The sequence below is a fragment of the Hylobates moloch genome, unplaced genomic scaffold (genome assembly GCF_009828535.3).
Source record: "Hylobates moloch isolate HMO894 unplaced genomic scaffold, HMol_V3 SCAFFOLD_19, whole genome shotgun sequence".
NCBI classification, from domain to species: Eukaryota; Metazoa; Chordata; class Mammalia; order Primates; family Hylobatidae; genus Hylobates; species Hylobates moloch.
The window spans coordinates 22,917,944-22,945,683 of record NW_026652294.1 but is presented as its reverse complement, the minus strand read 5'-3'; the positions used below and the strand labels follow the sequence as shown (position 1 = coordinate 22,945,683).

Here is a 27,740-nt window from a genome sequence, read left to right as displayed (position 1 = left end):
AGCGGAGGTTGCAGTGAGCTGAGATTGTGCCATTGCACTCCAGCCTGGTGACAGAGCAAGACTCTATCTCAAACAAAAAAAAAAAGAGGGAAAATAAGCGATCTCAAGGATTTGCATCTAAAAGCAATTAGAGGCTGGGTGAGTTGGCTCATGTCTGTAATCACAGCACTTTGGGAGGCCAAGGCGGGTGGATCACCTAAGGTCAGGAGTTTGAGACCAAGCCTGGTCAACAAGGTGGAACCCCCGTCTCCACTAAAAATACAAAATTTAGCTGGGCGTGGTGGTGGGCACCTGTAATCCCAGCTACTCGGGAGGCTGAGGCAGGAGAATCACTTGAACCTGGGAGGTGGAGGTTGCAGTGAGCCAAGATTGCACCACTGCACTCCGGCCTGGGTGACAGAGGAAGACTCCATCTCAAAAATAAATAAATAAATCAGAAGCTTAAAACCAAAAAATAAAAATAAAAGTAAAAAGAAAAAAAAAAAAAACCAAAGACAGAAAGAAGTTCAAGACCAGCCTGGGCAACAGGGCGAAACCCCGCCTCTAGTAAAAATGCAAAAATTAGCCGGGTGTGGTGGCTCATGACTGTAATCCCAGCTACTCCGGAGGCTGAGGCAGCAGAATCGCTTGAACCCAGGAGGCGGAGGTTACAGTGAGTCAAGATCAAGCCACTGCACTCCAGACCTACGCTCCATCTCAAAAATAAAAAAGCATCCCATGCAGAGGACCACCCCTCCCCATAAGCAGCTGAGGCTTTTGGAGTGTCCTGCCTCAATCAGGATTAGCTTGGGGACAGGGCAGGATAGAACCTCAGTGGACTCCACTGTGAGGAGCTGGGAGGGAGGTGTTTCGGAGAGAACACTGGGTTGACCCACATTCCCTAAACCACAACCACAGAGTGCAAGGGGCTTCTACCCCACCCACAAAGTATCCCAAACCCCGAAAAGGGGTGCTTGGAAAATGTGCCAGAGAAATCAGAACACCACAGGGCCCACACAACCAATTTATTAGAGGCTTTGCAGGGATGAGGACACTCTCAAAGCTTTTCTGATTTGTCCTGAGGACTCTGGGCCTGAGTCTACTTTTTAAAGCCATGCTGGAAGAGAAAAAAATTCAGATGCTTCATAATACTAAACTTTTTGGAGGCTCGGGTATTCTGTGGAGCCCCATTTGGGTTCCCAGGTGCCTCCTGGCCCTGGGGACTCTCTGTCTTAGGAAGGGTGGCCCCAGTACAGCAGTGACCTGACGGCTGAAGATCCTTCTGTGAAGCAGTGTGGTCTCCAATGCTGTCCTCCCCTGCACGTGGATCACCCACTTTGGGAAGCAGAGTAGAATCAGGTTCCCTCAGGCTCAGGTTAGGGGACAAGTGCTTGCGCTTGGCGAGCTGTGGGGACCAGGACATCTTGTTCAGAAGGGTCAGGCTCAGCTTTGCCACTGCAGAGTGGAGCCTCCCTTTGAAGCTAACAGGTTCTGCAGAATGGCAGGGAGGCTGCTGCCCAGCCCCTCTGCACCCTGTAGATTCCAGGCTTCCTCTTCTCCAGTATGTGGGCTGCTGGCATTTGAGTCTGGGGGGCTTAGAGGCCTCCCAGGATGTACATTCCTTCCTCCAGTGGGCGTGGTCTGCCCTAGAGAATGAGGTCCTCACTCTGCTGGGAGCCCTCTCTGCCAGCTGGGAGACCCTTGACCTGATAATTTTCCTGCCCCTACTGTTCTCACTGGGAGGCTCTCCGACCCTTTGTAGGCCACACCAGCTCCTGGACTCCGCTGCCGGCCTGGGGGTCCTGGGAGCTGGAAGCTTGGTCCTAGCGGGCGCTTCCTGGATCTCCTGTGGTTCTCTGGCGCCCCCTGGTGGCGTGACTCTCCTGGCCTTTTCAGGCTGGATGGAAATGCTCATGGACTCTGACCTGTGCGGTCTGTTCCTCTCCAGAGCTCTGGCTTGTATAGGAAGTTTTGAGCTTTTTCTGTCTGGGCGCTGAACCCTCTGGAACCTCTCTTGGGACTTAAGGCCTGATGAGGAGCCTTGGGCCTCACAATACCTTTCCTGCTGCGCTTGGAGCTCCGGGCCTGTGTTCAGTCCAGGGAGCCTCACCCCAGAAAGTGTCAATGAGCAAGATCCTAAGAAGTTAAACAGGAAATAGGACTCCAGGATCCGCCGGGGAAGACCCCACTTCAGGTGTGCAATCCTCCTCCGCATGAGGGACTCCAGGAGCAGTCGTTTGCTCTTCTTGAGGCCTGTCCCCTTGGGCAGGACAGTGAGGGCGGTGGGAGGACCCGCCAGAATGATGGCAGCTTCCGGGGCTGGGCCACGCGGGAGACAGGGGCAGGCAAAGGGCATGCCCAAGGGAGCAGTCAGAGACGGAGGGTTTGGGGACTGCCGAGTCAGGCTGGGGGCCTTCTCTGGATCCACCCCTTTGTCCCTTTGTCGTCTTCTCCGGGATTCAGGTTGGGCCTGCTGGGAGGCTGGACTGATCCCCACTCTATAATCCCTGGCAGGGGTTGTGCCCTGGCTGGCCAGATGCTCTCTCTCCCCACCCACCAGCAGGAAGACTTCACCCCGGTGCGGGAGAGGATTCATCTCAGGACAGGGGGCAGAGATGAAACCATTCACAGCCACTGCCCGTTCCTGTTCCCAGGTCCCATATCCATAGCCAGTGAAGGCTAGAGGCCATGGTAGGCTGTGCCTCCTGCCTGTGGGCCTCTCATTCCCAAAACAGTCGACTTGGAGAGTGTCCCTCACAGCATCCTCTCCTCTGACCAGATCCTTCTTTCCTCCCCTTGGTGCTCGAGGCCCTCCAGCATCCTCATCTGTGCACTTTCTCTGGCTTCCTATATCCTGGAGTTCTGCAACGTCCTCAACTCCACCCTCATTCTTATTTCCTCGCACTTGTACCTGGATCTCTTCATCAATTTCACCTCTTAACTGTCCCTGGTCATCTCCTGCAGGAGCCTGGGTCTCTGTACCATCATCACTTGTGGTCCCTCTCAGGTTTCTCTTCCCCTGTATTTGAATTTCTTCATCATTCCCACCTCCACCCTGTTTCTGGTTCTTCCACTCTAATAAACGGGTCTTTCCATTACCTTTACTTTTTAACAGTCTCTGGTTCTTTGCTCTAAGCCTCCAGTTTTTTCCCCTAAGCCTCCAGATCATTCTACCGTCCTCGTTTCCAACCTCTGTCTGGTTTTTCTTCTCTGATGCCTGATTTTCTGCAACATCCTTTCCAGTCAGCTCCCAGTTCCTCCTCCCTGGTGAATGGCTCCCTCCAATTTCACTATCTAACTGGTCCTCGTTCTCTCTCTTAGGTCTCTGAGTCTTTACACTGTCCTCAGTTCCAGGTTCTCTCTGGTTTCTCTCCACTGGAGCCTGAATTTCTGTTCCATTCTCACTTCCCATCTGCTCCTGGCTCTTCCACTCTGATAAAAGGATTTTTCTACCAAGATCACTTCTAAACTGACTCTGGGTTTCTTTCCCAGGTGCCCAGGTCTTTACACCATCCTCACCTCCAACTTCTCTCAGGTTTCTCTTCCCTTGTATCTGAATTTCTGCCCCATTCTCACCTCCAATCTGCTCATCTTTCTTCCATTCTGCTGAATGCATTTCTCCATCAATTTGACTTGTTAATTTGCCCCAGTTCCCTGACTCAGATGTCTGGATATGTGCACCATCTTTGCCTCTAATATGTTCCTGATTCTTCCCCTTTGGTATGTGAATCTTTCCACTAAATTCATTTCCTAACTGACCCTGATTTTTCCCCCCAAGTTCCTGGGTCTCTTTATCATCCTCACCTTTAACCTCTCTCCTCCCTAGTGACTGAATGTCTGTACCATCTTCTTCTCTAAGTGGCTCATTGCTCTGAGTCTCCACATCAGTTTCACCTTTTAATTGTTCCTGGATCTCAGCCTCGGGTGCCAGGATATTTGTGCCATCCTCACATCCATCCTTTCTCTGGTCTCTCTTCTCTGATGCCTGAATTTCTGCTCTATGTTCACCTCCAATCCAGTTCTGATTCTCCCAACAGAGTATCTCAAATTCTCTATAAATTTCACTTGCTACTTGTCTCCGGTTTCCCCACCATAGTGCCTGGATCACTACCCAATCCTTCTCTCTTATCTCCCTGAGCTTCTTCTTGGTAGCTCTCTGGGTTTCCTTAGCATCTTCACCTCTTCTCAGGCCCTTATTTCCCCACCCCACTTGAATTTCATGACTTAATTGTTTCTGGTTCTCTCCTCCAGATGCTTGGGTCTTCTCAGCTTTCTTACTTCCACCTTGATCATGCTTCTCCCACCTTGGTGTCTGGATCTTTGTAACATTCCCATTTCCAACACATTCCTGTTTTCCCCAATCCAAGGCCTGGGTCTCTACACTATTCTCTTCTTTTACTTCTCCCACGTTCTCCCTCCCACATGATTGGGTTTGTGCAGCATCCTGACCTCCAACCTGGTCCTTGTTTCTCCCCTCTTCCGTCTGAATTTCCACATCCGCATCACCTTTCATCTGATCTTGTTTCTCCCACTGTGGTGTCTGGGTCTCTTCACCATTCTCATCTCCAGTCTGGCCTTGCTTCCCCAATCCTTGAGCCTGGATCTCCTCCCCATCCTCCCCTCCAGCCTCTTTCTTGTCCTTCCTCTCAAATGTCTGGGTCTCCACAGCATCCTCACTTCCATTCTTATCCTGGTTCTCCCACTCGGGTGTTTGGGTCTCTGCATCAATTTTACATCTTAACTGTTCTTGGTTCTCTCCCATATGTGCCTGGGTTTCAGGGAGATTCTTACCTCCAGCCTCCCTCTGGTTTCTATTCCCTAGTTCCTGAATGTTGGTTCTACTCTCAACTCCCATCCAGTCCTGGGTGTCCCACCCTGGTGTCAAGATCTCGCCATCAGTTTCACTTATTACTAGTCTCTGGTTTGCACACTCCAACACGTTAGTCTCTGCATCACCCTCCATTCCAAAGTCTACTGGGAACTGCTCCCTAGATGCCTGGATTTCTGAAGCATCCTCCCGTCTGCTCCCTGTCTGGTACATCCACCTTGGAGCCTGGGTCTCTCTACTATCCTCTCTGCCTGCTGTCTGGTTTTTACCCCCTGGTTCCCAGGCCTCTGATGGACAGTGCCAAGACTTCCAAGTGCACATTCTCATTGTTTGGTGGGAAGGATCAGGCAGGAGCTCTCTGGGGCAGAACTGCAGCCTCTGAGCTGAAAGTAAGTTTGGAAGAGAGGTGGTTAAGGTCATGGAGGTGGGGCGAGACCTCATGCTGATGACAGGCTCCAGTGACACCAACCTTTCCTGTGAGTGAAGCAGCAGCTGCTCCATCTCTTGACACATGTCCAAGGCAGGGCGAGTCTGACCATCACAGAGACACCAAGGCACCTGCCATGCTTTCCAGGAACTGTCCTGAGGCAGTAGACAGGTGTTTGAAATGGAGGTGGTACAAAAGATGGGCTCGGAGTGGGTGTGGACACCTGAAGGTGGGCCTGGACATGAGTGCTGTGGAGAGAGCAGGTTCTGGGCCCATGATTCCTGGAGGCTCCTCTGGTATCCCCATCTCTGCCTTTGTGCGCATTGTTGAGAATCTAGGCCCCTGGACTTTCCAGGACTGAAGAATTCAGGAGTCAGCTTGAAGACAGTTTCGCACCTCATGGAGGGCACTGCCCACTTCTGCATTGGCACCTGTAAGTGAGAACAGAGAAGCAAAATCCTTGCACACATAATAACTTGCATAATCCGCACAGACAGAATAGTCAGGGAAGGCTTCTTGGAGGAAGTGACATTTGACTGGAGACCTGAATGAAGTAAGGGGCAAACCAAGTGACATCTGAAGAAAGAGCGTTGTAGGCAGAGGAGACATTAAGTACAAAGGCTTGAGGATGGAACAAAATTACGTGTACAGGAACAGCAAAGAAGACTGTGTGGCCAGAATGGAACCAGTAACAAGGAGAGCACTGGGAGATAAGATCGGAGACAAACACGGGACAGATTACGCTGGTCCTTACAGTCATGATTAGGAGTGAGAATTTTCTTCTGAGTTTGGCGGATAATGTAAGTATAGGAGCCATTGCAGGGTTTTGAGCAGCTAAGTGCTATGTTCTGTTTCTAAAAGTTTGTTCTGATGGCAGGGCATGGTGGCTTATGTCTGTAATCCCAGCATTTTGGGAGGCCAAGATGGGTGGACACTTGAGGTCAGGAGTTCCAGACCAGCCTGGCCAACATGGTGAAACCCCATCTCTACTAAAAATACAAAAATTAGCCAGCCATCGTGGCGCATGCCTGTAATCCCAGCTACTCAGGAGGCTGGGGCACAAGAATTGCTTGAGCCCAGGAGGTGGAGTTTGCAGTGAGCCAAGATCACACCACTGCAGTCCAGCCTGGGTGACAGAGTATGACTCCATCTGAAAAAAATAAAAGAAGAGGCCCAGCGCAGTGGCTCACGCCTGTAATTCCAGCACTTTGGGAGGTCAAGGCAGGCGGATCACAAGGTCAGGAGATTGAGACCATCCTGGCTAATACGGTGAAACCTCGTCTCTACTAAAAACACACACACACAAAAAAATTAGCCAGGCGTGGTGGCGGGCACCTGTAGTCCCAGCTACTCAGGAGGCTTAGGCAGGAGAATGGCATGAACCCGGGAGGTGGAGCTTTCAGTGAGCCGAGATCGTGCCATTGCACTCCAGTCTGGGTGACAGAGCAGGACTCCGTCTCAAAAAAAAAAGAAAGAAATCCACAGAGTCGGCCAGGCCTGGTGGCTCACGCCTGTAATCCCAATGCTTTGGGAGGCCAAGGTGGGTGGATCACTTGAGGTCAGGAGTGCGAGACCAGCCGGACGAACATGGTGAAACTCTGTGTCTACTAAAACTACAAAAATGAGCTGTGCATGGTGGCACATGCCTGTAATCCCAGCTACTAGGGAGGCAGAAGCAAGAGAATCACTTGAACCTGGGAGGCAGAGGTTGCTGTGAGCCAAGATTGCACCACTGGACTTTAGCCTGGGCCACAGAGCAAGACTCCATCTCACAAAAAAAAAAAAAAAAGAAAGAAAGAAAGAAAGAAAAAGAAAAAAGAAAGAAATCTGCAGAGTTGGCTGGGAGTAGTGGCTCATTCCTGTAATCCCAGCACTTTGGGAGGCCAAGGCAGGCGGATGACATGAGGACGGGAGTTTGAGACCAGCATGACTAACATGGAGAAACCTCACCTCTACCAAAAATACAAAATTAACGGGTGTGGTGGCGCATGCCCATAATCCCAGCTACTCGGGAGGCTGAGGCAGGAGAATTGCTTGAACTTGGGAGGCAGAGGTTGAGGTAAGCCGAGATCACACCATTGCACTCCAGCCTGGGCAACAAAATCAAAACTCCGTCTCAAAAAAAAAAGAAAAGAAAAGAAAAGGAAATCCGCAGAGTTGTGACTACAAACTTCTGGACTGCTGGTAATCATTTGTTTCTTAATCTCCATGCTACAAACTGATGTATTCAATTATGAAAATTTACTGATCTACACACTTGTAATTGTGTGTGTGTATTATCCTTGGACCAATTTTTTTTTTTTTAAGAGAGAAAAAAGAGGCCAGGCGCAGTGGCTCACCCCTGTAATCCCAGCACTTTGGGAGGCTGAGGCAGGCAGATCATGAGGTCAGGAGCTCGAGACCAGCCTGGCCAACATAGTGAAACCCCGCCTCTACGAAAAATACAAAAAAAAAAAAAAAATTATCCAGGTGTGGTGGCGGGCGCCTGTAATCCTAGCTACTTGGGAGGCTGAGGCAGGAGAATCGCTTGAACCATGGAGGCGGAGGTTGCAGCAAATCAAGATCACACCACTTGCGCACCAGCCCAGGCAACACTGTGAGACTCTGTCTCAGAAAAAAAAAAAAAAAAGAGAGAGAGAAGAAGGCCACTCTGGTGACTGTATGGAGGATAGGCTGTGGTTGGATAAGAGAAGCAGCAAGAACCAGGCAGAAGGCTGTTGCTATGGTCCAAGTGAGACATGATGGTGTCTCTGCCCAGGAAGGTGTGGTGTGGTTAGGAGAAGTGATCAGATTTGAGATACAATTTGCAAGTATACCCCTCGGACTTGCAGATGGATTGAATGTGTGGAGTGAGGGAAAGAGAGGAGCTCAGGGTGACTCCTGGGTTTGGGGCTTGGCCGATGCTCTCCCTGAGCAGCCTGATTTTCCCTCTGATTCATTTCTGGTACACCAGGCATAAAACAAGTTCCTTGTAACAAGTGACAGAGACAATCATGGTGCTGAGGGAAGAAGGGTGAAGGTGTGTGGGGCCCACTCACCTGGATGACATTCCTTGTGCTGAAGCGGGTCCTGGTGACCTGGTGCCAATAGTGCCGGACCTGCCAGACCAGAAAGAGGCAGAGGACAAGCAGGTTGCCACAGCACTGAGGGTCCCTGCAGCTGTGATCCTGGGAGAGCAGGCCCTGCACTGGCTCCCACTCAGGGCCATGGAATGGCCCTACCACGACACAGGCACCCAGCAGTGACAACAGCATGGCAAAGCTTAGGTCAGGCAGATGGTGTTGGGAGCTAGAGGGCAGGCCTGGCACATCTGATGCAGCCAGCTGCAGTAGGATAGCTGCCACCTCATAGCACCCCTGTCATTGAGGCCACCTCACAAAGGGGGCTGATGCCCCAGCCTCAACTCTGACCCTGGTGCCAGGCCTGGCTAGCATGTTCTTGGTGCAGGTAAGGACAGTATTGGGGAATTGTTCAAAAGTAATTAAGAGGAAGAACTTGTTTTAAACAAACCCATCCTCTGGAATGAAAAGATTAAGTTCCCTGAATGTGTGATGGGGTGATATAACCTGTGGTCTGCTTGATTTCTTTCTTCCTATGAAATACTTGGATCTGCCTGTCCTTCTATCTATTATCAAACATTTAATGAACACTGTATTGAATACATGTATTCTTGTTTAACCACTCAACATCCCTTTCTCGTTGCTTGCAGTATCCTGATTTCCTGTGGGGGAATTACTTTTCCCATCTTAGGATGGGAGTGTTGGTGGGAAAATAAATGCTACCCTGAAGACTCTTTTACCCAAAAGTTCTATTCAAAATATTAAATATCTGAGCAGGCAGGGACATCAGCCAATTATAATGAGCCAGGCCTTAACCGTTTAGTGGCTGGAATTTTTTTTTTTTTTTTTTGAGACTGAGTTTCCACTCTTGTTGCCCAGGCTGGAGTGCAATGGCGCGATCTCGGCTCACTGCAACTTCCGCCTCCCAAGTTCAAGCGATTCTCCTGCCTCAACCTCCCAAGTAGCTGGGATTACAGGCATGGGCCACCACGCCCGGCTAATTTTGTATCTTTAGTAGAGATGGGGTTTCTTCATATTGGTCAGGCTGGTATCGAACTCCCAACCTCAGGTGATCCACCCACCTCAGCTTCCCAAAGTGCTGGGATTACAGGCGTGAGCCACCGCACCCGGCCTTTTTTTTTTTTTTGAGATGGAGTTTCTCTCTGTTGCCCAGGCTGGAGTGCAGTGTGCAGTGGTGCGATCTCGGCTCACTGCAAGCTCTGCCTCCCGGGTTCACGCCATTCTCCTGCCTGGGCCTCCCGAGTACCTGGGACTACAGGCGCCCGCCACCACGCCCGGCTAATTTTTTGTATTTTTAGTAGAGACGGGGTTTCACCGTGTTAGCCAGAATGGTCTCGATCTCCTGACCTAGTTATCCACCTGCCTCGGCCTTCCAAAGTGCTGCGATTCCAGGCGTGAGCCACCGCACCCGGTCGGCCTTTTTTTTTTTTCTTTTTGAGAGTCTCGCTCTGTAGCCTCAGCTGGAGTGCTGGAGTGCAGTGGCATGATCTCAGCTCACTGCAGCCTCCACCTCCGGGGTTCAAGCGATTCTCCTGCTTCAGCCTCCTAAGTGGTTAGGGTTACAGGCGCCCGCCACCACTCCTGGCTAATTTTTGTATTTTTAGTAGGGACGAGGTTTCACCATGTTGGCCAGGGTGGTCTCGAACTCCTGTCCTCAGGTGATCCCCCCGCCTCGGTCTCCCAAAGTGCCGGGATTACAGGCATAAGCCACTGCGGCCGGCCGGTGGGTTACTTTTTGAATGTTTAATTCATTGTTTCTGCCAATAATTTGTACTAGACGGCTCATAAGAACGCCAAAGTACGTTCCTTCTTCGATACAGGGCCAGTTTCCGCGCCAGTGCCCCCCGTAGAGGGCGGGGCCCACTCGCTCGCGTAGCGTCACCTTCGCTTCCTGCCGCGCGGGGCCATTTCCGCTGCTGCTTCTGTGAGTTTTTCCGGTGGAGGCGAGTGCTTCTGAGACGTCGGCTGCGCTCCCCTAGGAGTGCTGAGCCCGCGGAACCGCAGCCATGGTGAGTGCGTGCGTCGGCCGAGGGACCGGGAAGCGGGAGACTCAGGGTTGCGTTCGCTCCCTAGCCTGTTAGATGGAGGCTTAGACCCTGAGCCGCCGGCGTTGGGTCTTAACCGCCGGGCCCTGAGTTAGAACCCCAGCAGCCGCGGGGTCCCAACAGCCTGGCCCGAGGTTAGAATTCAGGAAACCTTAGGATCCCCGCAGCTGTGTTGCTTTGCCGTACGGTCTGTTTGCTTGGCAAAAGGCCTGCGGCGAGCGGAGGGGGCATGGCCCAGCCTGGGAGAAAGAGACCAACCCACGTGGGAGAGGGCAAAAAGTTGGGTGAAGAAAACTTGGCTCCAACTTTTTTTTTTCCTTGTTTCTTTTCGTACGAAATCTACGATGGCGTGGGACCCTGGGATTCGGATCAACCTCTCCTACCCACCCTACCTCACCCCACCCCCGTTGCTGGGGTTCAAGAGGAGATCTCCCGTGGGCCTGCGCTTAGTGCCCGCCGCGAGTCACACGCGCCGGGGACCTAGAGGAGCCTTTGGCATTTGGGGGCTGTGGGTAACATGAAGTGAGCGCGACTCACGGCCTTGAGTGCAGGAAAGGCTTCTCCTGCAAGGCGGTAGCTTCAAAAACCAGAAGTCTGGTAGCACCACGTGCGGCGTCTCTAAACTCTTGGTCGTCTATGACTTTTGAGCATCTAGGGAAAGTTCTAAAACGTGTGTCCTGGCGTAGTATTTTTGGTTGGCACTTGGTGAGGAGGGAAGAATTTGTAAAGCACTGTAACTTCTATAGTTAATCCTTCCAGCGGAGCTTGGATCCCGGCGGTAGCACTCCCCCCAAACCTCCTCCCGAGCATTTTGAAGCTTAGTACGTGGCTGAGCCTAGAACTTGAAGCTTCCAAACTCAGTGCTCGCTTTAATGCAGTTCTGTGAAACGTTTTGGAATCGGATGGTCTCAGGTTGAACTTTGCAGTTTTCCTCAACTGTAAAATGGAGATGACAGTGCATGAGGATGTTGTTAGGATCAAATGAAATAAAGCATGTTAAACATCTAGTCCTGATGCTTGGTACAGAGTAAGCACGCAGTATTTGTTGTTCAATCAAAACCTTGCAAGTTTTGGCTGTCTGGTGTACAGGGAAACTAAACTGATCATGCTAGGTAGGGATTTAGGTTGGCTGGTGGTATGATATCATTCGTTAATTTATTTAACCCCTGAAGAAATTGAAAGGCGAATAAATACACCCTAAGCAAGTTTCAGTTAGTGTTTATAAGCTAGGTAGTTTGGTTTTAAAATGGAGTTTAACATTTTTGTTGACTAATAGTGAAACATTTAGGTATTTAATGATTGTTCAGATTCCTGAAGTCTTCCTCTTTTATGAATTTGATGTTTATTGAGAGTTGAGAATCCTGATTTCCAGAGAATGGGTTGTTGGAAACAACGGCAATTTTTAAAGTTTTTTTAAATTGACATATCATAGTTGTACGTACTTTGGGGGTTCCATGTAAGATTTTTAAGTGTATCTATTTTAAAACGTGCGACAGGGCCAGGCGCGGTGGCTCACATTTGTAATCCCAGCACTTTGGGAAGCCGAGGCGGGTGGATCATGGGGTCTGGAGTTCGAGACCAGCCTGGCCAACATAATGAAACCCTGTCTCTCCTAAAAATTCAAAAAAATTAGCCAGGCATGCTGGTGGGCACCTGTAATCCCAGCTACTTGAGAGCTGAGGCAAGGAGAATCGCTTGAACCTGGGAGGCGGGGGTTGCAGTGGGCCAAGATCACGCCACTGCACTCCAGCCCGTGTGACAGTTCGAGACTCCGTCTCAAAAAAAATAAATAAAATAAAACTTGTGATAAATTATTAACCAAAATTTCCAGCCGGGCGTGGTGGCTCACGCCTGTAATCCCAGCACTTTGGGAGGCCGAGACGGGTGGATCATGAGGTCAGGAGTTCAAGACCAGCCTGACCACCATGGTGAAACCCCATCTCTACTAAAAATACAAAAATTAGCCAGGCATGGTGGTGCGTGCCTGTAATCCCAGCTACTTAGGAGGCTGAGTCAGGAGAATCACTATAACCAGGGAGGCGGTGTTTGCAGTGAGCCGAGATCATGCCACTGCACTACAGCCTGGGTGACAAAGCAAGACTGTCTCAAAGAAAAAAAAGAAATCCCTACTGTAGTATCAAATAAAACATTTGTATGGCCGGACGTGGTAGCTCATACCTGTAATCCCAGCACTTTGGGAGGCCAAGGCAGGTGGATCACCTTAGGTCAGGAGTTTGAGGCCAACCTGGCCAACATGGTGAAACCCCCGTCTCTACTAAAAATACAAAAATTAGCTGGGCGTGGTGGTGCATGCCTGTAGTCCCAGTTACTCGGGAGGCTGAGGCAGAAGAATTGCTTGAATCTAGAAGGCAGAGGTTGCAGTGAGCCAAGATTGCGCCACTGCACTCCAGCCTGGGCGACAGAGGGAGGCACCGTCTCTTTAAAAAATAAAAATAAAAAAGATAAAAAAATAAACTCCAAATCAGTAGAGGGAAAAATAGTGCAAATGCAATGATAAATCCAGAAAAAGGAAAGAAAGAAAAAGAAACAGAACAAGTGGAACAAATAGACGGCACAAAAGAAGGAAAATTTGAAACCATTATATCAATACTTAAATATGTAAAGGGACTGAGTGCTCCAGTTAAAAGACGGGATGTGGCCGGGCACTGTGGCTCAAGCCTGCAATCCCAGAAATTGGGAGGCTGAGGTGAGAGAATCTCTTGAGCCCAGGAATTGGAGACCACCCAGGGCAAAATAGTGAGATCCTGTCTCTACAAAATTTTTTTTTCTTTTTTGAGACAGAGTCTCGCTCTGTCACCCAGGCTGGTGCGCAATGGCATGATCTCGACTCACTGAAACCTCTGTCTCCTTGGTTCAAGCGATTCTCCTGTCTCAGCCTCCCGAGTGCTGGGATTACAGGCATGTGCCACCATGCCCAGCTATTTTTTGTATTTTTTTAGTAGAGACAGGGTTTTGCCGTGTTGGTCAGGCTGGTCTCCAACTCCTGACCTCAGGTGATCTGCCTGCCTCGGCCTCCCAAAGAGCTGGGATTACAGGCGTGAGCCACCGCACCCAGCCTAAACAACTTTTTTTTTTTTAATTAGCCAGGAGTTGGCCGGGTGTAGTGGCTCATGCCTGTAATCCTAGCACTTTGGGAGGCTGAGGCGGGCGGATCACGAAGTCAGGAGTTCAAGACCAGCCTGGCCAACATGGTGAAACCCCATCTCTACTAATAATACAAAAATTAGCCGGGCATGGTGGCGCATGCCTGTAATCCCAGCTACTTAGGATGCTGAGGCAGGAGAATCGCTTGAACCCGGGAGGCGGAAGTTGTGGTGAGCCGAGATTGTGCCACTGCACTCCAGCCTGGGCAACAAGAGCGAAACTCTGTCTCAAAAAATAAAAAATAAAATAAAATTAGCCAGGAGTGGTGGCCCACACTTGTAGTCCCAGTTACTGAGGAGGCTGAGGCAGGAGGATCACTTGAGCCCTGCAGGTCGAGGCTGCAGTGAGCTATTGTCATGCCACTGCACTCTGGCCTCAGTGATAGAGTGAGACCCTGTCTCAACAACAAAAAGGGTGTAATTCTTTTTTTTTTTTTTTGGAGATAGAGTTTCACTCTTTCGCCCAGGCTAGAGTGAAGTGGCGTGATCTCAGCCTACTGCAACCTCCACTTCCTGAGTTCAAACCATTCTCCTGCCTCAGCCTCCAAATAGCTGGGATTACAGGTGCCTGCCACCACGCCCAGATAATTTTTGTATTTTTAGTAGAGACAGAGGTTTCACCATGTCGTCCAGGCTGGTCTTGAACTCCTGACCTCAAGAGAGCCACCCACCTTGGCCTCCCAAAGTGCTGGGATTATAGGTATGAGCCACTATGCCTGGACTGCCCCAGCTAAGTTTTTAAGTATTTTTAGAGATGAGGGTCTCACTGTGTGGCCCAGGCTGGTCTTAAACTTCTGGCCTCAATCAGTCCCCAGCCTCAGTTTCCCAAGTTGGTGGGATTATAGGCCTGAGCCACTGCAGCCAGTTCAGAAAACACTTTTCAAACAGAATACACTTTTCAAACATGGAACATTTTTGAAAATTGGCCATAAAGCAAGCCCTGCAAATTTTAACACTGGTAATATTACATACCATTTTTGCCCAACCCAAATGGAAATAAGTTAAAAATTAGTAACAAAGTAGTTTGAAATGAAAAATATAAACTGTCAGAGAGATTTAAAAATTATAGTAGAAATTCAAAAATAGAACAGAACAATAATGAAAATACCACATACCAGAGCGTAAGTGACAAGGGCAGAGGGGGGAAGAAACAAATGAAAGGATATAATGAAGTATTACTTGGAGCCTAAGACGCTAATGCTAGGAAGAAACGGGCTAAAAAGGTAGGAAAAAAACACAAGGACAAAATAACCCCAAAGAAAGTAGAAGGAAAGAAAAAAAAACAAAAGGAGAAATTGCTGAAATAGAAAGTAGAGCATACTGCTGGGTCTTTTCCTTTCCGAAGCCCCTCTTTCTCACCAGAGAGAGCTGTTCTTTGTCTTTCTTTTGCCTATTAAACCTCTGCTCCCGGCCAGGTGCAGTGGCTCATGCCTGTAATCCCAACACTTTGGGAGGTCGAGGCAGGTAGATCACCTGAGGTCAGGAGTTCGAGACTAGCCTGGCCAACATGGCAAAACCCAGTGTCTACTAAAAAATATAAAAATTAGCCCGGTGTGTTGACGCGCACCTGTAATCCCAGCTACTGGTGGGGGCTGAGGTAGGAGAATTGCTTGAACCCAGGAGGCAGAGGTTGCAGTAAGCCAAGATCGCACTACTACACTCCAGCCTGGGCAGCAGAGCAAAACTCCATCTCAAAAAAAAAAAAAGTGCGCTCACCATTGCTCCATCTGTAAGGGCACACCCTTCTGTAGAAGTACCTTGCCTTGCTAAGAATTAAAAAGAAAATTTTATATTCGAGTGCTATTTCTTTTGCAGCACCGAAACTTTATATAACAGTGGTGTGTGCCTAACTATAGTCTCAGCTACTCAGTAGGCTAAGGTGGGAGGATTTCTTGAGCCTAGGCAGTCAAGGCTGCAGTGACCCATGATCGCACCACTGCACTCCAGCCTGGGCGACAAACCACAGAGCAAGACCCTGTCAAAAAAAAAAAAAGAAAGGGCCGGGCTTGGTGGCTCACGCCTGTAATCCCAGCACTTTGGGAGGCCAAGACGGGCGGATCACGAGGTCAGGAGATCGAGACCATCCTGGCTAACACGGTGAAACCCCATCTCTCCAAAAAAAAAAAAAAAAAAAAAAACCTGCTCCTAAACTCCTGGTGTGTCCGTGTCCTAAATTTTCTTGTCATGAGACAACCAACCCCAGATATTTACCCCAGGCAACGAAGCTAGTTCGGTTTGACACTGTTGTCAAAGTTTTGGGGAATTAGTTACTGTCATGCATTGCTGGCGGGTGTGCAAGTTGTTAAACCCTATATAGGGTCAATCTGGAATAGATATAAAAGTTACGGCCGGGTGCGGTGGCTCACGCTTGTAATCCCAGCACTTTGGGAGGCCGAGGCGGGCGGATCACGAGGTCAGGAGATCGAGACCACGGTGAAACCCTGCCTCTACTAAAAATACAAAAAAATTAGCCGGGCGTGGTGGCGGGCGCCTGTAGTCCCAGCTACTCGGAGAGGCTGAGGCAGGAGAATGGCGTGAACCCGGGAGGCGGAGCTTGCAGTGAGCCGAGATTGCGCCACTGCACTCCAGCCTGGGCAACAGAGCGAGACTCCGTCTCAAAAAATGCGCCCCCGCAGCCCCAGCTACTGGAAGTCTGAGGCACCCGTAAAAAAAAAAAAAAAAAAAAAAAAAGTTACAAATGCATATTATATCTTTTGACTCATTAATCCCACTTCTAGGAGTTTATCTTACAGGTATACTGAATGAAACATAATATAGATTAGGTATAGATGAGATTAGACATTTTAGCATTTATATAATAGTGAAAGATTAAAAAATATATAAATGGGCTGGGCACAGTGGCTCACGCCTGTAATCCCAGTACTTTGGGATGCCCAGGCAGGAAGATTGCTTGAGGCCAGGAGTTCAAGACCAGCCTGCGCAACATAATAAGACAGTGCCTCTAAAATTAAAAAATTAGCCAGACGTGGTGGTGCATGCATGTAGTCCCAGCTACTTGGGAGTCTGAGGCAGGAGGACCACTTGAGCCCAGGAAAGTCCCCTTCAGAAAGATTAATCGAAAAAATAAGGCCAGGCACGGTGGCTCACGCCTGTAATCCCAACACTTCGGGAGGCCAAGACAAGCAGATCACTTGAGGTCAGCAATTGGGAGACCAGACTGGCCAACATGGTGAAAGCCTGTCTCTACTAAAAATACAAAAAAATTAGCCAGGCCTGGTTGTGCCTGCCTGTAGTACCAGCTGCTCTGGAGGCTGAGGCCGGAGAATCCCTTGAACCCCGGAGGAGGTTGCAGTGAGCCTAGATGCCACCACTACACTCCAGCCTGGGTGACAGAGCGAGACCCTGTCTGAAAAAAGAAAAGGTTTAAGTAGGTACCATGTGAAGGAGACCTACTCTATAGACATTAAAAAGAAAGGATGGCCAGCTGCGGTGGCTCACGCCTGTAATCCCAGCATTTTGGGAGGCTGAGGCAGGCAGATGACCTGAGATCAGGAGTTCGAGACCAGCCTGGCCAAAGTGGTGAAACCCCGTCTCTACTAAAAATACAAAAATTAGCCGGCCGTGATGGCTGTCACCTGTAATCTCAGGTACTCAGGAGGCTGAGGTTGCAGTGAGTCGAGAGCGCGCCACTGCACTCCAACCTAGGCGACAGAGGGAGACTCCGTCTCTAAATGAATAAATGAGGAAGAGAAAAATAATATGGAGGGCTTCCCTCGACCTCCCCCAACCCCCTTCCTTTAGAGGACTCCTCCATCCTTCACCTAATTCCTCCTAGTTGTCCTGGGACCAAGACAAGTTCGCCTAAGATAAGACAAGTTCACCTAAGATAAGGAGTTACGTAGAAGACAGAGCGTCCTGGTGTACAGGCTGGCCCTGGACGTCACTTCCGCTGGCGGCAGTGGCGTCACTTCCGCTGGCGGCAGTGGCGTCACTTCCTGCTCCTGGGGGCGGGGCATCCGTGTCCTTGTGGTGCTGGGCAGCAGACTGTCCAGACCAACACGCGTGGTGTTCTCGCGGTGTCCGGCGAGAGACTACCAAGACAGACGCTATGGTGAGTGTTCCTACTGGGCCACTGTCTCCGGGTCACTTCCCGAGAGCCGCGGTGCCGTGAGCGTGGTCCAGCTATGTCAGAAAAGCTGTAAAAAAAATGGAAGGAGAAAAAGGCAGGTGCGCGGTGTCGGGCAGGAGACCACTGAGGCAGGCGCTATAGATGAGTGGTCCCACCGGGCCGTCTCCGTCTCAGCGACTGCCGTCCACCCTGTGTCCAGCCTCCAAGGCCGAGGTTAGGTGGTAGCCGCAGTGAATCACTCGCGATTCGCACGTTACACACGATGGCAACATGTGGGGCCGCACCTGGGTTATAATATGAATATATCCTTGTATATAAATATGTGTTTGTAAAAACAAAAAAAAAGAGAAAAATTAATGAAAATGGTTAACTGGAGCAGTGGGAATGAGATGGAAGGAGCAGAATAGGCAGGCCACTCACCCAACATGCTCCCTACATGGGTGTGTATTTATTTATTTATTTATTGAGACGGAGTCTCGCTCTGTCGCCCACGCTGGAGTGCAGTGGCGCCATCTCGGCTCACTGCATCCTCCGCCTCCTGGGTTCAAGCTATTCTGCGTCAGCCTCTCGAGTAGCTAGGACTACAGGCGTGAGACACCGCACTCGGCCCCTACATGGGTTATTTTGACACAGGTCTCAATGACGTCATTTTATCCATAAGTATTACAGTATATATCTATAAAGTAAGGATTTTTAACATAACTGCAAATGCCATTAATTAGTTAATAAGGGTTGCAAGTTGGTGATATTTAAGTGTACCATTCCCTCTTTATTTATTAGGCGGAATAGTGATACAAGAAGTACTTCTCATCTTCTACCTGGTTACCGCCTACTACAGCATTTAGGAAAGGCACAGAGGATGATTGTTTCCCTTTCCCAGTTTTCAAAATATTGAGTTGCTATCACTTGCATAGTTTTGACTTTTAAACCATGAAGATATTTTACATATTTGAAAAATAAAATTTAAAGCAAGCTGACTACAAAATAAATCTACTTGTATACCAAATTGCTAACTAACCACAAGGAAAATTTTAATTTGAGTAACTTTTGAACAAAGTCCTGTTACTGGATGGCTTTGATAGGATATATCCTAAGAACAAAAATAAATTTTTACTTTGGTGAGTTTGTTGGTAGAGGTGGTATATTGGTGTAGCAATTTTGGAACCATTTTGTGTGTATTGTAGAGTAGGTGAGGAAATACTTTGATGTGTTGGAAACCAGGAGTTTGAACAGAAGATATGCGTATAGAATGGGGAATGGAAAGAAAACTTTGTGCTTCATTTACTGTAAATTATGTCTTATTGATTCAATAAATTCAGGTGGAATACAGAAGTTCAAATTTAAAGATTACCCATGGACTCCTGACCTCAGGTGATCCACCCGTCTCGGCCTCCCAAAGTGCTGTGATTACAGGCGTGAGCCAGGAGTTTGAGACCAGCCTGGCAAACATGGTGAAACCCTGTCTCCACAAAAAATACAAAATTAGCCTGGCATGGTGGTGCATGCTTGTAGTCCCAGCTGCTTGGGAGGCTGAGGCACAAGAATCATTTGAACTCGGGAGGCAGAGGTTGCAGTAAGCTGAAATCATGCCACTGCACTCCAGCGTGGGCAACAGAGCAAGACTCCGTCTAAAAAACAAAAACAAAAACGGATTACCCATGGACTCAAATGGATGCTGAGCCATGGGAGCCCACTTGTAATCCATTTGCTGTAACATTATAAAACATTCGGCTGAAGAAAGACAAAAGTACATGAGCTTTAGTATACTTTACTGAACTGTGTAATTCCTAATAGTGTATTTCCTTTTTTTCGAAGATAGGAGTGGAAAGTCCATTGTTAACTACGTGGTGTTTTGTGTGTTTGAGGGTTAGGGAGCAGGGCAGCTGCCCCCTGTGTCTCAATTGTTGATTAATATTTTGTGACTCAGGTAGGAAAACTTCTGGCTCAATTTGTCTGATATTTTTATTTCCTCCCATAGACTGAGGCCGATGTGAATCCGAAGGCCTATCCCCTTGCTGATGCCCACCTCACCAAGAAACTACTGGACCTCGTTCAGCAGTCATGTAACTATAAGCAGCTTCGGAAAGGAGCCAATGAGGGTAAGGCAGCCACAGGGTGCTCTGGGGGAATGTTAAAGGCACCTGTTTCCATCTGGGGCCTCTGATCTGATTTCCAATTTGGGAGGAGGGCTAGCTGCTCTTGACCACAACCAGTGGGAGGACTTTGGCATTAGATGCTAAAGCTGATGGGCTAAGAATTTTTTTTAGATCCACCAATTGTTAACATTTTGCCACATTTACCTTCTTTTTCACTCTGTAAATGAATTTTAATCTTGCTGAGCCATTTGAAAGCAGTTGTAGAGACTTTGTATAGTAGCTGTATGACCTCTCCAGAGCCATCAGAAGGAAAGGGATATTAATGCTTTTTAGCATCCCTTTTACGATGGATACTTAACATTCATGAATTTCATTTCGTTCCCAGAAACATTCCCTACCCCTCTCCCCCTTTTTTTTTAGATGCAATTATTCAGAAACATGGAACGTTTCACGAATTTGCATGTCATCCTTGTGCAGGGGTCATGCTAATCTTCTCTGTATTGTTCCAATTTTAGTATATGTGCTGCTGAAGCGAGCACTACCTCCCTTTGTAAAAAAGGAAAAAAAAAGCTGTTTTTCAGTAGAATAATTATGTATGCATGATACTTCTGCCCAGAGGTAATATAGGATACTCTCACTTTATTATTTTTTTAATTTTATTTTTATTTACTTATTTATTTATTTATTTGAGAGTTTTGCTCTTGTTGCCCAAGCTGGAGTGCCATGGCAGGATCTCAGCTTACTGCAACCTCCGCTTCCCAGATTCAAGTGATTCTCCTGCCTCAGCCTACCAAGTAGCTGGGATTACAGGCATGCACCACCATGTCCAGATAATTTTGTATTTTTAGTAAAGATGGGGTTTCTCTGTGTTGGTCAGTCTGGTCTCGAACTCCTGATCTCAGGTGATCCACCTGCCTTGGCCTCCCAAAGTGCTGCTGGGATTACAGGCGTGAGACACTGTGCCCACACTTATTTTTATTTTTATTTTTTTTTCAAGTAGAGACAAAGTTTCACCGTGTTGGCCAGGCTGGTCTCAAACTCCTGACCTCAAGTGATCCGCCCGCCTCTGCCGCCCAAAATATTGGGATTATAGGCGTGAGCTACTGTGCCCAGCTGCCCAGCCTTATTTTTATTTTATTTTTTTATTTGGAGACAGAATCTCGCTCTGTCGCCCAGGCTGGTCTTGAACTCCTGAGTTCAGGCAATCTGCCTGCCTCGGCCTCCCAAAGTGCTGGGATAACAGCAGGCGTGAGCTACCACACCCAGCCAGAATACTCTCATTTTAACAGATGCCCGGTAGTTTGATGTGGTAGAGCTCTTTTGTCGTTGAGGATTTTTAATGGAAACATCAGAGATTTTGTCAACTGTGTTTGAGATTTAGGAGAAGTATTACAATCGGTTTTACCTGTGCTGCTGAAGGGAGATAAAGTAGACTCTCTGGGTCTCATCTTGGTGCTCTTTCCTCCCTGCTCGTCACACTGCAGTAACTTCAGTGCCTGGTACAGCAGTAGCCAGTGGGGCATTGTAGGGTGACTCATCAGCTCTCCTGGGAGGTCTCTCTTCTCACTTGATGCACTCAGGTCAGCTTGGCTGGGCAGGGATGTGAGTTCTTACACTTTAGGTAGATGAGGACTCACGGACACAGAGCAACCTTATTTCCTCTTGCCATACTTTGCACAGTGATAGGCACACAGGTCCTTGAATGGAGATGCTCAGTCTCAGCGACTTCGATTCAGAATGTGCTTACTGGGAGTTCAGGGAGGGAGATGCAACAATTTTCCGTACTTCTGCCTCAGTGTCAGGTATTCTTTCTTGCCATATTTATTGATTGCCTGCTGTGTGCCAGGCACATGTGTATATATGCTGATGATGCATTGGTGAACAAAATGAAGTCTCTGCCTTCTTGGAGTATACATTCCGGTGGAGAAAGACAGATTTTTTTTTTTTTTTTTTTTTTGAGACGGAGTCTTGCTCTGTCCCCCAGGCTCGAGTGCAGTGGTGTGATCTCGGCTCACTGCAAGCTCCGCCTCTTGGGTTCACGCCATTCTCTTGCCTCAGCCTCCCGAGTAGCTGGGACTACAGGCGCCCGCCAACACACCCAGCTAATTTTTTTTTTGTATTTTTAGTAGAGACGAGGTTTCACCGTGTTAGCCAGGATGGTCTCGATTTCCTGACCTCATGATCTGCCCGCCTCGGCCTCCCAAAGTGCTGGGATTACAGGCTTGAGCCACCGCGCCCGGCCGAAAGACAGGTTTTATGCCTGGTGGTAAAGAATGCTGTAAAAGGCCGGGTGCAGTGGCTCACGCCTGTAATCCCAGCACTTTGGGAGGCCGAGGTGGGCAGATCACGAGGTCAGGAGATCGAGACCATCCTGGCTAACACGGTGAAACCTCATCTCTACTAAAAATACAAAAAATTAGCTGGGCGTGGTGGCAGGCACCTGTAGTCCCAGCCGCTCAGGAGGCTGAGGCAGGATAAAATGACGTGAACCCGGGAGGCGGAGCTTGCAGTGAGCCGAGATCACATCACTGCACTCTAGCCTGGGCTACAGAGTGAGACTCCATATCAAAAAAAAAAAAAAAAAAACGCGAGGCGGGGCGCGGTGGCTCACGCTTTGTAATCCCAGCACTTTGGGAGGCCGAGGCGGGCGGATCACGAGGTCAGGAGATCGAGACCACGGTGAAACCCCGTCTCTACTAAAAATACAAAAAAATTAGCCGGGCGTGGTGGCGGGCGCCTGTAGTCCCAGCTACTTGGAGAGGCTGAGGCAGGAGAATGGCGTGAACCCGGGAGACGGAGCTTGCAGTGAGCCGAGATCGCGCCACTGCACTCCAGCCTGGGTGACAGAGCGAGACTCCGTCTCAAAAAAAAAAAAAAATGCTGTAAGAGAGAATAAAGTAGAGAAGGGGGATAGGAATGGCAGTGGTGGGTCTTTTTAGATGGAGTATTCAGAGAAGGTCTGTCTGAGGAGCTGAAGTTTGAGCAGAGAACTGAATAGATGAGGGTGTTGGAAAGAAACGTTTTTGGGCATGGCGTAAAGGCATGCTTGAGGGATTCTAAGGAGGCTGGTGTGTGGCTGGAACTAAGTGAGGGAATGAGAGGTACTAGGAGATCACATGAGACCATGTAGGCCACTGTTAGCAGTGAGTACAATGGGAAATGAGTAGAAGGATTTTGAACAGCAAGATTGCTATGATCTTACTTAACACTTATAAAAGAGTCACTCCTATGACTTTTGTAGGGTGAATAAGCTATAGTAATATCAATAGAAATGAAAATGCTTTGCATTTACCATGTGTCAGGTATTATTATTATTATTATTATTATTATTATTATTATTATATGCTTTGCATTTACCATGTGTCAGGTATTATTATTATTATTATTATTATTATTATTATTATTATTTATTTATTTATTTTTTGAGATAGGGTCTCACTCCATAGCCCAGGCTGGAGTGCATTGGCATTGATCATGGCTCACTGCAGCCACGACCTCCTGAGCTTAGGTGATCCTCCCACCTCAGCCTCCCAGGTAGCTGGAACTACAGGTGTACGCCACCACACCTGGCTAATTTTTTATATTTTTAGTAGAGATGGGGTTTTGCCATGTTGCCCAGGCTGGTCTCAAACTCTGAGTTCAAACAATCTACCTGCCTCAGCCTCCCAACGGGCTGGGATTACAGGTGTGAGCCACCGTGCCCAGCCTCATCATTCTTATTAACTTGTTTAATCCTTCCAATGATCCTATTAGGTAGAATTATTAGGTAATTAGAATTAGGTTAAAAAGAATTAGGTAATTCTTTTTTTATTAGGTAGAATCCTATTAGGTAGAATTATTTTATAGATGATAAAAGTAAGGGAAGTTAAACACCTTGCTCAAGGTCATCTGTGTAACAAGAATGAGTGCCAGCATTTGCACAGACAGTGTAGCTCTAGAGTGTGTGCCCTTCTCAAGTACTCCAGCATGAATGCAGAGTATTCGCACTGAGCCACAGAGGCAAGCAATCAGAAGAGTACGCATCTGAAACGGTGCTGTGGGGTGTTGAACTTGCATGGTGAGTTGCATGTGGGATCAGCTTTCTAGAAGTATTGATTATGGCAGATTGAGATGGTAAAACTCTGACTCTCAGTCACAGATACCTTGAGAAGTACTATATTATTAATATACTACTACTTGCTGGTGGGGGTTTGTGGAAGCTGTTGCAGTTGGCGAGGCAAGAGATGATGGTGACTTGGACAAGTATAGCAGAGAAGTAGAAAGAAGTGGTCAGGGCCAGGCGTGGTGGCTCATGCCTGTAATCCCAGCACTTTGGGATGCCAAGGCAGGTGGATCACAAGGTCAGAAGTTTGAGACCAGCCTGGCCAACATAGTGAAACAAAAAATTAGCTGGGCATGGTGGCGGGTGCCTGTAATCCCAGCTACTTGGGAGGCTGAGGCAGGAGAATCACTTGAACCTGGGAGGCAGAGGTTGCAACGAGCCAAGATTGCGCCATTGCACTCCAGCCCGGGCGACAGTGTGAGACTCTATCTCGAAAAACGAAAAAAAAAAAAAAAAAAGAAAGAAAAAAGTTGTCAGATTAGGCCGGGCACAGTGGCTCATACCTGTAATTTCAGCACTTTGGGAGGCCGAGGTGGGTGGATCAGTTGAGGTCAGGAGTTTGAGACCAGCCTGGACAACATGGTGAAACCCTGTCTCTACTAAAAATACAAAAATTAGCTAGGCACAGTAGCACGTGCCTGTAATCCCAGCTACTTGGGAGGCTGAGGCAGGAGAATCACTTAAACCCGGGAGGCGGAGGTTGAAGTGAGCCAAGATCGCACCACTGCACTCCAGCTGTGTGACAGAGCAAGACTCTTATCTCAAAAAAAAAAAAAAAAAAAAGAAGTGGTCAGATTCAGGACGCGTTTCGAGGATAAGTGGGGGGTTTAATGTAGGGCTTGAGAAAAGGCCATTGTGTATGACTGACTGGTGTTTGAATCCTTTATCATATCCCAGGGCTGGTCTAGGACACACACAATTGTGTGTGCCTAGGCATTCTTCCCAGTTTGTTGTGGCTGCCCTGCCCAAGCCCACATCACCTATTAGCTTCACGCCCTTCTCTCCACAGCCACCAAAACCCTCAACAGGGGCATCTCTGAGTTCATCGTGATGGCTGCAGACGCCGAGCCACTGGAGATCATTCTGCACCTCCCGCTGCTGTGTGAAGACAAGAACGTGCCCTACGTGTTTGTGCGTTCCAAGCAGGCCCTGGGGAGAGCCTGTGGGGTCTCCAGGCCTGTCATCGCCTGTTCTGTCACCATCAAAGAAGGCTCGCAGCTGAAACAGCAGATCCAATCCATTCAGCAGTCCATTGAAAGGCTCTTAGTCTAAACCTCTGGCCTCTGCCACGTGCTCCCTGCCAACTTCCCCCCTGAGGTTGTGTATCATATTGTCTGTGTTAGCATGTAGTATTTTCAGCTACTCTCTATTGTTATAAAATGTAGTACTAAATCTGGTTTCTGGATTTTTGTGTTGTTTTTGTTCTGTTTTACAGGGTTGCTTTCCCCCTTCCTTTCCTCCCTCCCTCTGCCATCCTTCATCCTTTTATCCTCCCTTTTTGGAACAAATGTTCAGAGCAGATAGAAGCGGGGTGGTGGCACCGTTGAAAGGCAGAAAGAGCCAGGAGAAAGCTGATGGAGCCAGGATAGAGATCTGGTTCCAGCTTTCAGCCACTAGCTTCCTATTGTGTGCACGGTGTGGTGGAATTAAACACCTTTCATTATGTATCCCTGTGCCTGGCACACAGAATCATTCATATGTGTTAAAGTGATCGAGGGGTTTCATTTGCTCTGGGGGGATTATGTATCATTTGGGGAGGAAGCATGTGTTCTGTGAGGTTGTTCGGCTATGTCCAAGTGTCGTTTACTAATGTAACCCTGCTGTTTGCTTTTGGTAATGTGATGTTGATGTTCTCCCCCTACCCCCAACCATGCCCTTGAGGGTAGCAGGGCAGCAGCATACCAAAGACATGTGCTGCAGGATTCTGGAGGCGGCCTGGGTGAGTGAGCCATGGGGCAATTGACCTGGGTCTTGAAAGAGTCGGGAGTGACAAGGTCAGAGAGCATGAACTGATGCTGGCATGAAGGATTCCAGGAAGATGATGGAGACCTGGCTGGTAGCTGTAACAGAGATGGTGGAGTCCAAGGAAACAGCCTGTCTCTGGTGAATGGGACTTTGTTTGGTGGACACTTGGCACCAGCTCTGAGAGCCCTTCCCCTGTGTCTTGCCACCGTGTGGGTCAGATGTACTCTCTGTCACATGAGGAGAGTGCTAGTTCATGTGTTCTCCATTCTTGTGAGCATCTTAATAAAGAAATCTATTCCATTTTGATGACAGAATGGCAGTGCCTGATTCTTAGTAAGTATCCGGCTAAAATTGGAATGAAGACATGCTTAGCTTTACTGGAGTGGTGATAGCTGCTTAAGACTTTTTTTTTTCTTCTTTGTGAAAGAGTTTCACTCTTGTCGCCTAGGCTGGAGTGCAATGGCACGATCTCAGCTCACTGCAACCTCTGCCACCTGGGTTCAAGCGATTCTCCTGCCTCAGCCTCCAAAGTAGCTGGGATTACAGGCATGCGTCACCACGCCCAGCTAACTTTGTATTTTTAGTAGAGACGGGGTTTCACCTTGTTGGCCAGGCTGGTCTTGAACTCCTGACCTCAGGTAATCCGCCTGTCTCAGCCTCACAAAGCGCTGGGATTACAGGTGTGAGCCACCACGCCTGGCCACTTGCTTAGACTTTTTTTTACCAGAAGACTATGGAAGAGCTGTCTCCTCCTACCAGGTAGTTTCTGCCTTGGCAGTTCAAAATGTCGTCTTACACAGACTCAATTGGAGCATCGCTATCACTGGAACTGGCTTTCTCAACCTCCGTGCTGTTGACATTTGGGGCTGGTTAATTTGTTGTGAGGACTGCCCTATGTGCTGTATGTTTAGTAGCATCACTGGCCTCTACCCCCTAGGTGGCAGTAGCAGCGCCCCCCACAACCAAAAGTTTCCAGACATTGTTAAATGCCCCCGGCAGTAAAATCACCCCCAATTGAGAATCACTGTTGAAGAATCAGGGTTTCTAGTGACCCTTGGCACATGCAGGATTGGTATTGGTGACTAAAGCCACTGCCCCCTCACTTGCCTCTTCTACTTATTTTCTTAAGGATAAGTCCCTTGAGAGCCTAATAACTCAGCTTGAGAAATCTTGCAAGGTGCAAATAACTGGGTACCATAGGGGTCAAGTGAGAATAGATCCCCTCTTTGCCAGCTTGGGCCAATATACCCCTGCTCTAGCAAGAAGCACACCTGGGGGAACCTGGCAGCCACCTTGGCCAGTTGGACCTGTTCTGTGCATCCTGGGCTGGTCATTTCTCCCAGCTTACTCCAAGTGTTCTCATCACCACCCCTGAAGCAGTTTTATATTTTTGGATGGTGGAATTTTACACAGTGCCTACTTTTTCACAGTCGTGCATTCAGTGTTTTTGGTCAATGACAGACCACACATATATGACAGTGGTCCCATAAGATTATAATACTATGTTTTTACTGTACCTTTCCTACATTTAGATGCACAAATGCCATCGTGTTACAATTGCCTACAGTATTCAGTAACATGCAGTACAGGTTTGTAGCCTAGGTGTATGTATAGTAGGCTATTCCATCTAGGGTTTTGTTTGAGACAGTCTCGCTCTGTTGCCCAGGCTGGAGTGCAGTGGTGTAATCTCAGCTTACTGCAACCTCCGCCTCCTGGGTTCAAGCAATTCTTTTGCCTCAGCCTCCTGAGTAGCTGGGATTACAGGAGCACGCCACCAAACCCGGCTAATTTTTGTATTTTTAGTAGAGACAGGGTTTCCCCATGTTGGTCAGGCTGGTCTCGAACTCCTCACCTCTTGATCCGCCCACGGCCTCCCAAAGTGCTAAGATTACAAGCGTGAGCCACTGCACCCGGCCGGTTTTTCTAAGTATACTCTATGGTGTTTACACAGTGATGAAATTGCC

The 27,740-nt window shown here is 48.5% G+C and overlaps 2 protein-coding genes and 1 non-coding gene across 6 annotated transcripts; 1 reads left to right on the top strand and 2 right to left on the bottom strand.

The window, feature by feature from the left end:
* Positions 1 to 1,023: 1,023 nt before the first annotated feature.
* Positions 1,024 to 8,523, bottom strand: LOC116458941 (uncharacterized). Of its 2 annotated transcripts, none has more exons than XM_032139079.2 (2): positions 8,273 to 8,523; positions 1,024 to 5,665 (listed from the first exon to the last, which is right to left on the bottom strand). In XM_032139079.2, the coding sequence occupies exons 1-2, from the start codon at positions 8,486 to 8,488 to the stop codon at positions 1,079 to 1,081; spliced, it is 4,803 nt and encodes a 1,600-aa protein (XP_031994970.1). In that variant the 5' UTR covers positions 8,489 to 8,523; the 3' UTR covers positions 1,024 to 1,078. The 2 variants fall into 2 exon arrangements, with proteins under 2 accessions (XP_031994970.1, XP_058287187.1); XM_058431204.1 differs by lacking the exon at positions 8,273 to 8,523 and having other exon boundaries at positions 1,024 to 5,190; positions 5,277 to 5,495.
* A 128-nt stretch (positions 8,524 to 8,651) lies between these two features.
* SNU13 (small nuclear ribonucleoprotein 13) lies at positions 8,652 to 26,082 on the top strand. Of its 3 annotated transcripts, none has more exons than XM_058431209.1 (3): positions 8,652 to 8,681; positions 19,592 to 19,712; positions 24,821 to 26,082. In XM_058431209.1, exons 1-3 carry the CDS (start codon positions 8,667 to 8,669, stop codon positions 25,081 to 25,083), a joined length of 399 nt encoding a protein of 132 aa, XP_058287192.1. In that variant the 5' UTR covers positions 8,652 to 8,666; the 3' UTR covers positions 25,084 to 26,082. The 3 variants fall into 3 exon arrangements, with proteins under 3 accessions (XP_058287192.1, XP_031994972.1, XP_031994973.1); XM_032139081.2 differs by lacking the exon at positions 8,652 to 8,681 and adding an exon at positions 10,157 to 10,323; XM_032139082.2 differs by lacking the exon at positions 8,652 to 8,681 and adding an exon at positions 17,320 to 17,595.
* Positions 20,142 to 20,248, bottom strand: LOC116459559 (U6 spliceosomal RNA). Its single transcript, XR_004245598.1, has one exon. It is a non-coding gene; the product is annotated as a U6 spliceosomal RNA (small nuclear RNA).
* Positions 26,083 to 27,740: the final 1,658 nt, after the last annotated feature.

Excerpts from the sequence above, each read along its gene's own strand:
- LOC116458941 (XM_032139079.2), bottom strand. The coding sequence starts at position 8,488 with ATGCTGTTGTCACTGCTGGGTGCCTGTGTCGTGGTAGGGCCATTCCAT. Across the intron at positions 5,666-8,272 it reads GCACAAGGAATGTCATCCAG|GTGCCAATGCAGAAGTGGGC; the intron begins GTGAGTGGGCCC and ends TCTCACTTACAG.
- SNU13 (XM_058431209.1), top strand. Across the intron at positions 19,713-24,820 it reads TCGGAAAGGAGCCAATGAGG|CCACCAAAACCCTCAACAGG; the intron begins GTAAGGCAGCCA and ends TTCTCTCCACAG.